Source organism: Melanerpes formicivorus, unplaced genomic scaffold (assembly GCF_026170545.1).
Source record: "Melanerpes formicivorus ecotype bairdi unplaced genomic scaffold, bMelFor1.0.p_v2 SCAF_49, whole genome shotgun sequence".
Lineage (NCBI taxonomy): Eukaryota > Metazoa > Chordata > Aves > Piciformes > Picidae > Melanerpes > Melanerpes formicivorus.
In genome coordinates, this window is record NW_027142401.1 from 2922297 (window position 1) to 2938200 (window position 15904).

The following is a 15904-nucleotide window of genomic DNA, read 5'->3' on the forward strand; positions in this document are numbered from 1 at the left end:
TCATCACTGAAGAACCTAATGAAATCTCTTGAGTTTAATAAGTCTTTCTGAAGTCTTTTAAGACAAATGCACGTACTTTCCTGTCTAAATAAAAGACTGGCTCACCAGAAAGCAGAGCTGAGATGATGAAGATCCTTCAGCCTTAGTAGAATGCTTAGAGAATTTGTGAAATGCTCCTGGCTTGTCTCAAAAGTATTTCTAAATCCTCAAACTAAAAATGAGGAGAGAACAAGAGTAAGACACATTCGAAGTTAATCTGTCAGAGGAAATGTTTGGCTGCATAAAGCTTTGAAAACTCATGGTGTGCAAAAGGATGAACAAATTTTTGCTGGAACATTACTAACCTCTTGCTGCACAAGCATTGTATTGCGCTACTTATTTCTGCGGCGGACCAAATTAGCAAAATTTGGGGTGGTCTTTCTGCTCCTTCATGGAGCTCACTTGATTGTTTATCCCATTCATTTTTGGTATGTCTTGCATAAAATGACAGTAGGGTTTCCTCACAGCCAATTAACTATGTTGAGATTAAAAAACTCTAGTTCCAGCCAGGCTATCAAGAATGGGTTATAATAGCTACAGCACAATGTAATAAAGCGAGTAAAACATCCTTCCATTTGCATCCTCAGTTTTGATTTGCGTATGGTAACCTGAACTTGTCAAAATGCCTTTAGATTCCATTTAGCATACACAACTTGCAGAATGCAAGGAAGTGCTGAGTGGAAAAAGAAAAAGGAGTAAAAAAAAAAGAAGCAAAGGTTGTGTCTAGACAGTTGCAAAACATATTCTACATATTGCAGCAAAGGTGCAGAATTGTGCAAAGAGATCTCTAAAGGACTTGAAGAATGTTTTAGTAAGTAGTCACTGTTCCATTTCAGTAGATATGAATATATAATACATAATGAGTATGCACAGTATAAGGCTACCTCATCAATTTTCCTCATTTCTTAGTGACCTTACATGAGCATTGCAAGGTGTATGTATGTATATATATAACCCCCCCCATATATTTATATATATATATGTATATAAAAATAATACATTTTGCTTCTACTACCATTTGCTTGCCTAGGTTTTTATATGAATTGAAGTTTTGGTACTTTTCCCTTTTTTTGTCAGCAGTAGCTAAGAAAGTAGAAAAGTAGCTAACAGCCATTCAGCCCAGAGCAGGCCCAAACGCCTTCTCTACTGTGTTTTTTTTAGCACAAACCCAGACATTTCCTTCTAAACACAAGTACATTTGTCACTTTAGCAGCTGCAGATTTTCTCCTGTCAACCACAAAACTTACTTCCAGGGATGTTTTACCTCAGAACCTCTCTCTGATAGGGAAGCTGGCCAGGGTAGTTTGGGGACTGATGGAGGATGAGAGGAGGAAACAGAGGTTGTATCTCAGAGTCACGGTGTGAACAATGCAAATTTTGGGTTGGGGATGAAGACCCAGGAGTCTCAACCCAGACCAGCACCACCCAGAGCCCCCTGAGTCCTTACCTCAGAAATGCAGGGATTGGTGTTCACAGAAAACAGCTCAGAGGTGGTATTGTCCTTTCGGTAGGGAAAGGAAGAGAGGGGAGACACAAGGGGAAACTAGGGCAAAACATGAAAGTGCACTCATTACGTGAAAAATGTGGTCGAAGGACTCATGATGAGTGTACTAAAAATGAACTGCTTTTTGCTTATGTCAGACTAGGGTGGTGAAAGAGGCTTTATGTGTGCTCCACAACTCGATCAGTGACAACCACCCCAGCTATCCAAAGGCAACAGATCATCAAGTGTATGATTCTATGTCTAAATAATCCTTTGTTTTGAAACTTCAAAAAAAATTCCTTCGTTCTGCTTTTAAAATGGGCTTCAATCTTCATCACATTTTGGCATTTCTTCTTCACTTCTAAACCTAAACTGCCCATTTCTGCACTGTTGACCTGTGTTTTGTAAAATGTTTGCTGACAGAAATTCTCCCTCTGGGTTCCTTCCCTATCCACCTCTGTGCAAGGCAAGCTTTATAAAGGCAGTTGCTTACATTTTTTAGCAGGTAACACATAGCAACTATGGTAGGCAGAGTTGAGATAACTTCTCAGAACTCAGTGGAAAGCTGACTAACCCAAACCTCAGTATCAGAAACACCCACACAATTGCACTGGCTGATTACTCCAAATACTTACAATTATGTTGGAAGTCTGTGATGTGTATTACTTGATTTGGTACTCCATGTTCTGCCTGCTTTGAAGGTTTGATCCTTTGGCAGCAAACTTGATGAGAGTTTTGCCACTGACTTGAATTGACTCTGTGGTGCTGAGGAACATGGTTTAGCACCAGACTTGGCAGAGTTACAGAATGATTGGACTTGATGACCTTAAAAGGTCTTTTCCAACCAAACTGATGCTCTGGTTCTATGATAAATCAGAAAGTCATATGTTTACTCACTGAAGAGTGTGGTGGTAAGTTTAATGGGCAAAGTCTCTGTATAATGTGGGCTTGGCTGGTTAAACAGTGTACAAGAATATATTTCTTATTATGAAGGTTTGAAAGGATTTTCAGGTTGTAACTTTAGACATAGTAGAATCAGAGGGGGTTCAGCAATATGAAAGCAATGTTGAACTGCAGATGTCACATCTCTTCCCATGCTAAATTAGTTGTCACATTCAATTAGTGTATGTGGTTTCTTAGACAAAAGAAATTCATGTATTGATTTTACTGATGTCGGGAACATCGCAGAAACGGCTAGCCCAGACTGTTTGTACAGTACTCTTTCAGTACAGTTCTGAGGTGCCTCACTTTACTGCCATAACTTCTGTGGTTTTCCAGTTTCCTTCTATCCCAGGCCTTGTGGTGAGAAGCCCTGTGGTAGGAGGCTGTTTGTGATCAGCTGTCTGTAGCTTCCTGGGTGGATTAAATACTTCCTCGCTTTAAGGATCTGTCCTGTGGTGAATGCTGTGGCCAGAAAGTCTTTTTCTATGTGAAGGTACTGATTAAACTTAACAGGGAAAATGAATATTTGAAAACAATCTGTCTTCTCTGCAGCCATCCCCTCCTACAGAAAAGGTACAGGCTGGCTTGTGTTTGTAAGGCACTGCAGCTGGTCCTGGAAGTGAGCTGGAATAGCTCACAGCAGCAACTGTCCTGCTTCTGGACAAAAGGATCTTTTTTGCATCTATCCATTATGGGCCCAGCAATGGCCCATATGGCAAAACAAATGTGAGTAGCTGGAATCCGAGATGGGAGCTTCACAATTAACATTTCAGGCATTGTTACTTAGCCTGAAGTGTTTCACAAGTGATGTCATATCTTACTCTTGTCTTCCTTTCTTCTTTCTCATTTTCCTTGCAGATTGATAGTCAATCAATATTCTTGCACTAGAAACATCCTAATAAGACATGTCACATAAACTACTAGCAAATCATTACAGAACATCTCCATGTCTGTTGCAACCCCAGACAAACCATTACTATTTTAGCAGCTCTGTCAAACAGCTGCTGATTTGACATCTACTTGACATTATTTTGAAATACAGCGATATGGGAATGTAACTTTACTGATTCCTGAGATAACAGAATACAGCAGAAATATGTCTACTTAGGCTTCACCAGGCGGGATGTTTATTTACATAACCTTTTGGAGACTTTTGTAATAGAAATGCTTCCAGAACAGGAAGTGGATTGTCTTCTCCTGCAAGTGTGTCAAGACAGGAAGGCTTCTGTAGCATCTACAAATTGTCATTGAAGAAGCCTCTTTGAAAACAGGAATCTGTTTTAAAATCACATACATATGAAAAAGAATCTTTGTGGAAAACATTTTTGCCAAATGAACAACTTTCCCATATTCCAGAAAGCTTTGGAAAATGTTAGCAAAAGGCAAAATGAAGATTACTTAATGCAGTTCTGCAATGATGAAAATATTGCTCACTTATATCCAAGTTTTAAAATGAGGAGGCTGAGGGGAGTCCTCACTGCTGTCTACAGCTACCTGAAAGGATGTTGTGGAGAGGCTAGTGCTGGTCCCTTCTCACAAGCAGTTAGTGACAGAACAAGAAGGAATGGCCTCAAGCTGCAACTGGGTAGGTTTAGACTGGACATTAGAAAAAAAATTTTTCCACAGCAAGAGTGGTCAGGCATTGGAATGGGCTGCCCAGGGAGGTGGTTGAGTCACCAACCCCGGATGCGTTTAAAGGTTGTTTGGATGTGGTGCTTGGGGATATGGTTTAGGGGTGAACCTGGTACAGTAGGGTTCTGGGTTGGACTTGGTGATCCTGAGGGTCTTTTCCAGCCTGAATGTTTCTGTGATTCTGTAAATTATTCAAAACAAAACCCAAGCTGGAAAAAGAGAATAACGTGCAGAAAAGTATGGAGTACCAGAAAAAGTTACTGTCAGTAGCATGTGTATGATCAGAACAAAAGAGGAGAGAAGCTTACTTTGAGGACTAATGTGTGTTCTAAGCTGTGTCAGCAGAAGGCAGCGTCATACATCTTACAGACCTCCTGAATACTGTTTTCCTGCTGCACTTCACATTCTTCACTGGAAAAAATGTATTCATTTCCCCTAGCCATTGAACAACATGGCACTATTTAGCATTTCAACTCCCTTTCTGACAAATTTCTGACTGGCAGTGAGTTTAAAGGTTTCCATAGCTGTTGATTTTGCTTAGTCAAATTCTAAAACTGTGGCTTTTTAATGTATGGTTATTTCCCTTGAGTTAAGGCTACAGGCTGGGGTCAGAGTGGCTGGAGAGCGGCCAGGCAGAGAGGGACCTGGGGGTACTGGTCGATGGTAGGCTGAACATGAGCCTGCAGTGTGCCCAGGCAGCCAAGAGGGCCAATGGCATCCTGGCCTGCATCAAGAACAGTGTGGCCAGCAGGAGCAGGGAGGTCATTCTGCCCCTGTACACTGCACTGGTTAGGCCACACCTCGAGTACTGTGTCCACTTCTGGGCCCCTCAGTTTAGGAAGGTGTGGTGGGGTGGAAGGGTAAGGCCAAGAAGCCTCCTCCCTTCCCCCTTGTAAGGTAAAAGGGAAAAAAAAAATTGTAGGGAAAGGAAAAAAAAACTCACAAGCTGAATTAGCAAGGCAGTGGAGCTATATTTACAAAGCAGTGTAGGATTTGCAGGGGAATATTTACAAATTTACAATATCTACAATATATACAAAGATATACAACAGAGTAACACAGAAATGAGAGTGACCTCCCTCGGCAGAGGGGGTTCCCCACCTCTGCTCTCCCCTCTCTCCCCCCCTTTCCCCAGAATGGGATAGAAAGAGAAAGAAAAGAGAGGAAAAAAAATGTTAGAAGCAGTTCGTGTTAATTGGAAGGGAGGTAATACCGGCTTTTATCTGGTCTTCAAGGCCAAGGCCTTGGCAGAAAGCCGAGCAGAGAAAGAGAGCTGCTGCACCGTGGAGAGGCGGAGGCAAGACTGATAGAAAAGTCCTGGAAATGCTCAGTTCACTCCCAGTTCAGAAGGTGCTTCCTCCCACTTCACCAATGAAATAGTTTAGATTATTCTTTCCGTTTACCAACTTCCGTCCACCATATTCCCTTTCTTAAGGGGACAGCGTCAACCGGCCACAGAAGGATGTTGACTTGCTGGAACGAGTCCAGAGAAGAGCAATGAAGTTGGTGAGGGGCTTGGAACACAAGCCCTATGAGGAAAGACTGAGGGAGCTGGGGTTGCTTAGCCTGGAGAAGAGGAGACTCAGGGGTGACCTTATTACTCTCTACAACTCCCTTAAGGGAGGTTGTAGACAGGCGGATGATGGTCTCTTCTCCCAGGCACCCAGTACCAGAACAAGAGGACACAGTCTCAGGCTGCGCCAGGGGAGGTGTAGGCTGGATGTTAGGAAGACGTTCTATACAGAGAGAGTGATTGCCCATTGGAATGGGCTGCCCAGGGAGGTGTTAGAGTCGCTGTCATTGGAGGTTTTCAGGAGACTTGATGAGGTGCTTGGTGCCATGGGTTAGCTGTTTAGGTCGGTTGGATTGGTTGATAGGTTGGACGCGATGATCTTGAAGGTCTCTTCCAACCTGGTCTATTCTATTCTATTCTATTCTATTCTATTCTATTCTATTCTATTCTATTCTATTCTATTCTATTCTATTCTATTCTGTTTTCTATTCTATTTTCTATTCTATTCTATTCTAATTGTTGATTTATGAAACAGTTGGGGGAAAAAAAAGAGAAAAAGAAAGCAAAAAGTAGCATTCACTCTTAAGGTTTTCCCAATAAACAAAACCAGAGAACAATTTTACCATTATCACAATACTATTTGGATGTACATGCAGGTAGAGAGCAAAAACTACTTCTCTTTGAGAAGTCAGAATGCATTTTAAAGGAAAAATGCCCTGCTGAAAGTTGCAAATCTTCATTTATCATCTCTTTTGTGCTCTTTAGCACAGAAGGAGAGAGCAGAGAGTGTTTAATTCATATTTTTCAAGTACATTTCAAGACACAAACCTGGAAATTCTGTACCTTTTTTTTTTTTTTCTGAACAGAAGAATTTGTGCATTCAGATTGGAATCTTTGTCTTCTGATGAAGCCAAATGAACTTAAAAGGAAAGACCAACAGATATTTTCTTAAATAATGGATTTTGGTTTGCATGTACAGCGGTTGTACGGCTCGATGGCAGCCTGTTTTTCCAACTGAGGTTCTACTGCAAGATCAAAGAAGAGAAATCCGCGGCATAGCTTCTCTGTTACTGATACTAACTCTAAAGCAACATTTTGCAACCTTTCATCTTTCAGTAGTTTTCTGTACATCTTAACAGAATTTCTTGAAGGGCAAAGAATAAAAAAATTGTCAACATCAAAGCTTAGTTTACATCGACTCTTGAGGGTTTGTTTATGCACTTTGTCTACTGCAGTGTTTGCTTTTCAGGCTATTTTAGTTGACGTGAAAGGCTATGAGCAGGCTGATGGATTCAGCAGCTGCAAATTACAGGATCAGCTGTCTGGAAGACTGAGTGAAGTGGGCAGTTGTCAGCCAAATGGATACAACCTCTGTAGCCTAAGAAATTCCACAGTCAGTGCTACAGCACAGGCCAGGAGAGAATGACAAAATCTTTACTTCACAACGTTATGAAACTGTGTAAAAATAGAATGCCTAATGGAAATGTGAGATAAATGACTACAAAGAATTGGTTTGGAAATGGTGCTTTCTAAAAAACCAGGCTATAAATTCTCATGATATGAAACTATATCCTGATAAAATGGGAAAGGATTTCTATGTTTATATTTCTAGGCTGTAGATTACTGCCATTGACCTGTAACTGCATATTTAGGAATAGATGTCAAGTGCTGTTTTCATATACCTTAGAAGTACATGGTTTATTTTATTCACCTGACGCTTCTGGATAGAGCAACTGGCACTCCTGACAGCATTTTGGTATCATCTTGTGGTACTCTTGTTCTTTATTTCTTACATACAAAGTGCAAAAAGGGCATGTGTCAGTTCTGCTTTTTTTTCCTCTATCTAATGCTAAATCACTCGCAAGGACTTTGGAAAAATAAGGACAATGAGGCCATGTTGTACCAGGTCCTGATATTGAGGCTTAATAAAATCAGGAACTAAACAGAATGAGACATTTCACCTGCATTAATTACTACAGGAAATTTTTTGTGTTAGATATAGAATCATAGAATGGTGTGGACCAGAAGGGACCTTAAAAGGTCATCTAGTCCAACCCCCCTGCAATCAACAGGGCCATCCTTAGTTACATCAGGCTGCTCAGAGCCTCATCAAGCCTTGAATATCTCCAGGGAAGGGGCCTCAACCACCTCCCTGGGCAACCTGTTCCAGTGTGCCATTATTGTTCCTAAAATCCAATCTAAATCTGCTCTTCTCTAGTTTGTAGCCATTGCCCCTTTTCCTGTCGTGGCAGGCCTCTGTAAACAGTCTTTCTCCATCCTTCATGTAGGCCCCCTTGAGGTACTGGAAAGCTGCTGTACCTGTGTTAGATATAAGTATTTAATTTATCTGAATTATATGTAAACCTAGACATCAGGTACAGCAGTAAGAAAATGCTGCACTGGATAATGCCAACTGGATTTGAGACATTATATTGTTTCCTCTCAATATGTTGCTTTGTGCCAGACAAGTGTAAATAAAAAATGGAAGTAATAGGCTGCAGCTTCATTAATGGTCTTCTGCTGAGGACTAATCATCATTAACTTATATGGCATAAGTGATTATTATAAGTGATTATTTCTTCATACTATGTCCTCTTGAAAAAGGGCTGGTATTAGCCTTTATGCAGCTATTCTGCCCTTTGCATATCCTTCATCTTGCCATCATCATATCACCACCTAAAGAAAAGAAAAAACAACAACAAATTGGGGGGGGGGGGATATCCTTAGAGGCCTAGAGGCCTAAACGTTTTTCCCCAAACTGATGAATTCCTTGCAAACCTAGGTCTAATCCATGTTTTTGAGGAACCTGATCTATGGTGAAGTGAAAATCCAGTTGTTTTGAAAATAGCTCCAGACTCAGCTGAAAGTCACCCACCAAAACAATGTTATGTGATGCCAGGATGTCAACTTACAGTTCCTAGGGTGTTTTTTTTTCAAGAAATACCCCAAAAACTGTGTGCCATGGACAGGCTGAGGGAGCTAGGATTGTTCAAACTGGAGAGGAGAAGGCTCTGGGGAGACCTAACCACCACCTTCCAGTAGGCTCTGGGGAGACCTAACCACCACCTTCCAGTACCTGAAGTGGACCTGCAAGAAGGCTGGAGAGGGACTGTTCATGAGGACCTACAGTGATAGTTTTATAACCTGATAACTTGTATTTCCTGTTTTCTCAACAAAACTGTTCAGAGTTTCTCTGCTTTCCCTCTTTCTCCTTCTCCACCCATCTTCCGAAATCAAAATTGAACAGAACAAGTCTGTGCAAAAGTTAATATCCTCTCATCACAGCAGTCACAATGCATCTGAAAAATAGTTTATCCACATGGAGTCTATCCCAGACTTTTGTCATCCTTAGCTATAGAGGCTAGATTAAAATGTAAATTCTGTCCAACAGAATTTTGTCAATGATGGCACAGATCAGATTCCTTGCATTTTAACTGGAGAGGAGTAGGGGGAGAAGCAGAGAGGGAAACTGCTTGTGGCAACCTTATCACATTCATTCCTACTGCTGTCTTCTAGGATGTCACTGTACAGTGTTAGTTTTCTGCTTCTGATTCATGTGATCTTGTTGTGCCATCCTTCTTTATTATATGCTGTCTCTGTACTTACTAGCAGTCCTGCCAAACAGGACAGCTGCTGGTTCAGTTGCTGTAGCATGGCCATAAATTAAAAATACTAACAGGGGGGGAAAAAAAAGGAGGAAAAGAACCCTGGATGTATTAATTACAGTATCTTTCCTCTCTAAAACAATCTATTCTTCATTTAATAAAAAGTAAATTAAAAGCAGAGCTGACCCATGGAAGGACCATGCCTGTAGCTAAATATGTGTTTTATTGTTCCATTACAGGATATTTGTGAAGATATATCTGACCACGTTGAACAGATTCATGCTCTACTAGAGACTGAGTTTTCCCTGAAGCTTCTGTCCTACTCTGTCAATGTGATAGTAGATATCCATACTGTACAACTACTCTGGCACCAGCTCCGTGTGTCTGTTCTGGTTCTGAGGGAGCGCATTCTCCAGGGACTACAAGACGCCAATGGAAACTACACCAGGCAGACCGATATTCTGCAAGCCTTTTCTGAAGAAACTAAGGAGGTACAGTCACTTAAGATTTGAGAATTTAATCTGTATTCGAAGCATCTCATCCCTGTTACATATTTTATTGTTTCCAGAATGACAGTATTCAGGATAGATTGCTTGTCTTCTAGACAGTTGGCTAATTTTGTGGTTTAATGGTCTACAGCTGATACTTGTTCTTATTGAATCAAATTAAAGCCAGCACTTTAAGGTAAACTTTCAGAAGTGTCCTGGTAGTGCCTAGCATGTTTTCTCCTGATTGAAATATATTTCATAAGGGATTGGAAATTACAGAGCTGCATCTGGAGCACCTCTCCTATGAGGACAGACTGAAGGAGTTGGGGCTGTTCAGTCTGGAGAAGAGAAGGCTCCGAGGTGACCTAATTGTGGCCTTCCAGTATCTGAAGGGGACCTACAAGAAGGCTGGGGAGGGACTTCTCAGGATATCAGGTAGTGAAAGGACTAGGGGGAATGGAATGAAGCTGGAGGTGGGGAGATTCAAGCTGGATGTGAGGAGGAAGTTCTTCACCATGAGAGTGGTGAAGCCCTGGAATGGGTTGTCCAGGGAGGTGGGTGGGGCCCCGTCCCTGAAGGTGTTTAAGACCAGGCTGGATGAGGCTCTGGTCAGCCTAAATGCAGTGTGGGGTGTCCCTGCCCATGGCAGGGGGGTTGGAACTAGATGATCCTTGTGGTCCCTTCCAACCCTGAATGATACTATGATACTATGATCTGGTCCAAAGTCCTTGGTCTGGTCACTCATAAATTTAAGGCTCACATCCAATTTAAAACTCAATACTCATGTGCAATGAATTTTGTAATGAAAAGCTTAGACATTTTCCTTCCTGCATACACAAACCTGAAGCTTACACAATATTGCCAAACTAAGTCAATATTGCTTTGTGGTAGAGGATGGAGCTTAATTTGCTTGAGTGGCAATTCTGCAATATGCCTCTCAACAGTCACCCATTTTGTTTAAGAAACAATGAGGCATGAATCATACATTTTTTACTCTAAGAGGGTGTCAAATTCACACTCATATAAATGGTTTGCAAATCTGTACTCATTAAAATGCCTCTTCCTTTGAATTCATCATCAATAAATTAACCTACTTAGGACACTACCAGCCTATTTTTTTAAAACTGAGAGAAGGTGCACAGTTTTAATAGTTAGTGTAATTAATGTTAATAAAAGATGTACTAGTCTGTAGAGGATTCTTTATTTGCTGTAAATCTTAAGATTAGGATAAAATGCTTTTGTTAGGGTTAGATACGTTTATAGAAAGGTATTTCTAGATCAGTACAGTGAGATTCTGCAACCTGTGCTACAGGGGATGTCAGAAGTCCTCATGTCCTGAAGTTTAGATCATTCACATTTAAAGAGAATGTGCGTGTTACTTTGCCCCCTGCTGGGTTTTCTATTTGTCTTTGGCACAGCAGAGTGGGTGGTCCTGAAATCAATGCTCAGATATGTCCAGGCCCACCTTCCACACCCCCTCTTCCTGATGTATGCATACCTGGTACTTCAGATTCAGTTTCTGCTTTGCCACTGCCACTAGACCTTCTCTGGCAGGTCTGAAGACACTTGTCTGAACACCCAGAGCAGTGAATTAGGGTTATGTCATTCCTTTATGACATGAGTGTGGTGATCTCAAGATATAAGGCAAGGGCAGGTTAATTTACTAAGAAACAGGAAATGTCCCATCTGGATCCAATTACAACTGCCATAAAAACATCCCTCCAGTACAGGGGAGGACTGACTGGGGAAGGATAGATTATTTTTCAGTGAGGGAAAAAACCATGTTGCCAGATAGGCTTATATGGTAATAAAAAACCAAAACAAAAGATTCTGATGCAAATCTTTTTTCCTCTCCAACTGGAACATAAATAATATCTGATAAAATGAATGGCTAGCAACAGCAGGGATACAACAGTAATATAAATTTTTCTGCTCTAATGCTTGTATAAGTTCTAGACAATTATTTTTTAACCTTTATTCAAGGTTTTCATGGGGCATAATGCCAGGGGCTTTATTTGATATATTTTCATACATAAAATTAATGTAGAGACAATTGTATCTACACTTAGCTATCTTTATTGTGGCTGTTTCCTCAATATTCTTTCCCAGAGAGGACTACATTGTGGAACTAGTAAGTGCCTTAAGATGCCAGTAGTATCTATTAGAGGTGGTGAGACAGTTTGAGCAAATTGAGAAATCTTTGCCCATACAGATATGGTTTCTGCACACAGAATCACAGAAAGACAGGGTTTGGAAGGGACCTCTGGAGATTGAATCTGAATCCCCCTACCAAGGCAGGTTCACCTAGAGAAGGTCACACAGAAACATGTCCAGGTATGGGATGAATGTCTTCAGAGACAGAGACTTCACCCTCCTCTCTGGGCAGCCTGTTCTAGTGCTTTGTCATCCTTAAAGAAGTTCTGCCTCATGCTTAGATGGAACTTCTTATCTTCAAGTTTGTGCCTGCTACCCCTAGTCCTGTCACTGAGCACCACTGAAAAAAGACTGGCCCCATCCTCCTGACACCCAACCTTTGGTATTTATAAGTATTTCTGAGATCCTTCTTCAGTCTTCTCTTTTCCAGATGAAAAAGACCCAATTCTCTGTCTTTCATCCTAAGATGTTTTAGTCCCCTAATCACCTTTGTAGCCCTTTTCTGTACCTGCTCCAGCAAATCCCTGTCTGTCTTGAACTGGGGAGCCCAGAACTGGACATAATATTCCAGATGTGGCCTCACCAGGGCAGAGCAGAGGAAGAACATCTCCCTCAACCCGCTTGTCACACTCTTACTGATGCTCCCCAGGATGCTAATTGCCTTCTTGGCCACAAGGGCACATGGCTGGCTCATGGTCATTCTGTTGTTTACCAAGACACCACTAGCCATAGGCCTCCAACTAGATTCTGCCCCACTGACACCAACTCTCTGAGCCCTGTCCTTAAGCCAGTTCCTAATCCATCTCACCACCCAGTCATCCAATCCACATTCTTAAGCTTGGCTGTGAGGATGTCACGGGAGAGAGTGTCAAAAACCATACTGAAGTTGAGGTGGATCACATCCACTGTCCTCCTCTTGCCTATCCATCAAGTTTTGCCATCATAGAAGGCTACTGGATTGGTCAAGCATGACTTCCCTTTGGTGAATCCATCTGACTGCTTGTGATAAGCCTCTTTTCCTCAACATACTTTGAGCTGCAGCCAAGAACAACATTACCTTTCCAGGGACAGAGGTGAGGCTAACCAGGCTATAGTTACCTGGGTCCTCCTTCATGCCCTTTTTGAAGATTAGAGTGACATTGGCCAACCTCCAGTCCTCAGGCACCTCTCCTATTTTCCAGGACTTATTGAAGATTACAGAGAGTGTCCTAGCAATGACTTCTGCCATCTCCCTCAACACGCATGAGCACATCCCATCAGGGCCCATGGATTTGTGGATGTTCAGTTGCTTTAACTGATCTCTAACACAATCCTCTTCAACTGAGGAAAAACTTCTTTCTCCTGACCTCATCTGTGGTCTTGAAGGCCTGGGACTCCTGAGGGCTGGCCTTAGCCATAAAGACCAAGGCAAAGGTAGCACATTCAGTATCTCTGCCTTCTCTGAATTGTCAGTACTCCTTGGGAATTATGAACTGTTGGAAACAACAGTTTATTTTCTTTTCCTGAAATCGAGAAGTCATCTGATTTTAAATTAATAGATGGAAACTTTGACACACAACAAAGACTTCTAATTTGGAAGGATACTTAGAATTGGTAAGAAATGAAAAAAATGAACATGAAAGCTAAGCAAACACAGGCAAAAGTAGGGAGTGGGGGTAGAAACATTGTTTATAGAAGTGCTGTGTCTTTTAGGTCAGCTAGCAGAAAATATTTAGAACTGATGCAGACAGGATACTTGGCTAGACGGAAATTTGATCTGAACCAGGACAGCAAGTGTTATGCTTTTCTGTAGCCCATGAACCTATCATTTCACAAAGTGTTTGGCTTGCTCCTGAGGTCAGCTGTCTTCTGCAGAATGGCAAAAAGTGGCTTTGGCTGCCAGTGTTAAGTGAGGAGCTCCATGGAGGAAGTGCCAAGGTTTCTGTCATGTTCAGTAAGACAGTGTCCTCTTGTTACTATTCACTGCTCTCCCAGTTCATAGGCTGCACAGTCAATCATAGTGCCACAGTCCTGCCTGGGCTATATTTACATGGCAGTGTACAGCAAAGGCTGTATTGCATTGGTTAGAAACCCAGCTCATTGACTGGGCAGGCTACTGTGATTTTGGCTTTCTCAGTAGTGCCATACTGACTAAGCTGCCAACAGAAAAGGCCACAAAGATTTTTATACAAGATCCAGTGAGGCAAACTGTCTGCCATGACGAAGATGCCAAATTATGAAAATATTTGTAAATAGAATAGAATAGAAAATAAAAGCCTTTGGAGAGTTAAAATTTTGAAAGACCATTTCTCCTTCAGGAATGACCCAGAGAGAGATGAGAAGGAAAGGGGGAAAAAAGAGTTTTGTGCAACCCTGTTTCTGTCCAACCCAACCTGAACTGGGTTGAATTTAACAATTGATAAAGCCAGGAAATAGGGAATGGATCAGAAGCAGGGTATGTTAAAATACAGTGAATCCTGATGTTCTCCAACAGTTGGTAAAGTCACTAAAAACATAACTTACAAATTAAATTAGCTGATTGGAAGGAGTTTTAAAAGTGCAGGATTGTGCTGGCTTAAATGCAACTCCAACAAGATATTGAAACAGCCTATAGAACTTTGCAGGAAGCATTGTTATGTGAAAAGGGATGCAATTTGGAACTGAGTTATTCCTATTGGTAGCCATGCCAATAACTAAATGCAATATATTCATGAAATAAAACCAGTAATAAAAGCATGGTAACACTGGCATTAAAAAATAAAAACAATAATAAAAATACTGTAATGCTACCATTAAATAAGGCTTTTCTTAAGAGCACATGTTTAGGAGGCTGCTTGGAGAATGACCAGGCAGGATGGTTTAATGCATATGGTTGTAAATGTTATTAATGTTAATAAATACATTTTTAAGACACAAAGGAATGGAGCTCATTACTCAGGAGAAATGAAAGCCCTTAAGGGCCATGGAAAGAGTTTTGAGTTCCATATGGTTTTACAGTTTGTAATCTTTTCCTGAGATTACAGGGAAAATGCAGCTGTAATACTGATCACTGTTTAGTCATGATTTTCATTAACAAATGCAACTCCAAAATATAAATCTGGCAGACTTATAGAAACTTCCCTTTTTAATTCTAGCCTATTAACAATGTACAGTTACTGGCAGAGTTTCTACAGCTGACTAGAATGGGCTAAATAAAAGACATATTTAATGTCCAAGATTCTGATTGAGAAAAAAAAAACATTCTAATGAATCTTTTCTAGAAATAATAGTTTCAGCTGGAGGATTTTTTACAGAGTAAGGCAAGTGAGTGAGACAGAGTAAAGCCCTCAGACATATTATGTTTTTAGAATATGGGCAAAAAGAGCCTACTTTATTGAGACTATTCTTGCTCAGAACAAATCCAGGTTGTTTACTGTGAAATAAAGAGATTGTAGGGTTATTGCACCTTCTTCAGGGATGATGTCTAAGGTTCTTAAATGATGGATTTAGGCAGTGTAGTGAGACATGTTGTTTTAGAGAAAAAACCCCTATTGTGGACACATGAAAGTTTGACCTAAAAAACACTATTATGAAAACCATGCCTGGGAGGAAAGAATAGAATAGAATAGAATAGACCAGACCAGGTTGGAAGAGACCTTCAAGATCATCGCATCCAACCTATCATCCAACACCATCTAATCAACTAAACCATGCAACCAAGCACCCTGTCAAGTCACCTCTTGAACACCTCCAGTGATGGCGATTCCACCACCTCCCCGGGCAGCCCATTCCAATGGGCAATCACTCTCTCTGTGTAATACTTTCTCCTGACCTCCAGCCTGAACCTCCCCTGGTGCAGCCTGAGACTGTGTCCTCTTGTTCTGGTGCTGGCTGCCTGGGAGAAGAGACCAACCCCTGCCTGTCTACAACCCCCCTTCAGGTAGTTGTAGAGAGCAATAAGGTCACCCCTGAGTCTCCTCTTCTCCAGGCTAAGCAGCCCCAGCTCCCTCAGCCTCTCCTCACAGGGCTTGTGTTCCAAGCCCCTCACCAACTTTGTTGCCCTTCTCTGGACTTGTTCCAGCAAGTCAAC

General features: G+C 41.4%; 1 protein-coding gene across 1 annotated transcript in view; it reads left to right on the forward strand.

Annotated features, from left to right (window-relative positions):
• Positions 1 to 15904, forward strand: part of AKAP6 (A-kinase anchoring protein 6) — a 301656-nt gene that overhangs the window by 83241 nt on the left and 202511 nt on the right. The window contains exon 3 of the mRNA XM_068160348.1: positions 9454 to 9705. Coding sequence (XP_068016449.1) covers positions 9454 to 9705 — 252 coding nt within the window. The remainder of the gene's footprint in view (positions 1 to 9453; positions 9706 to 15904) is intronic.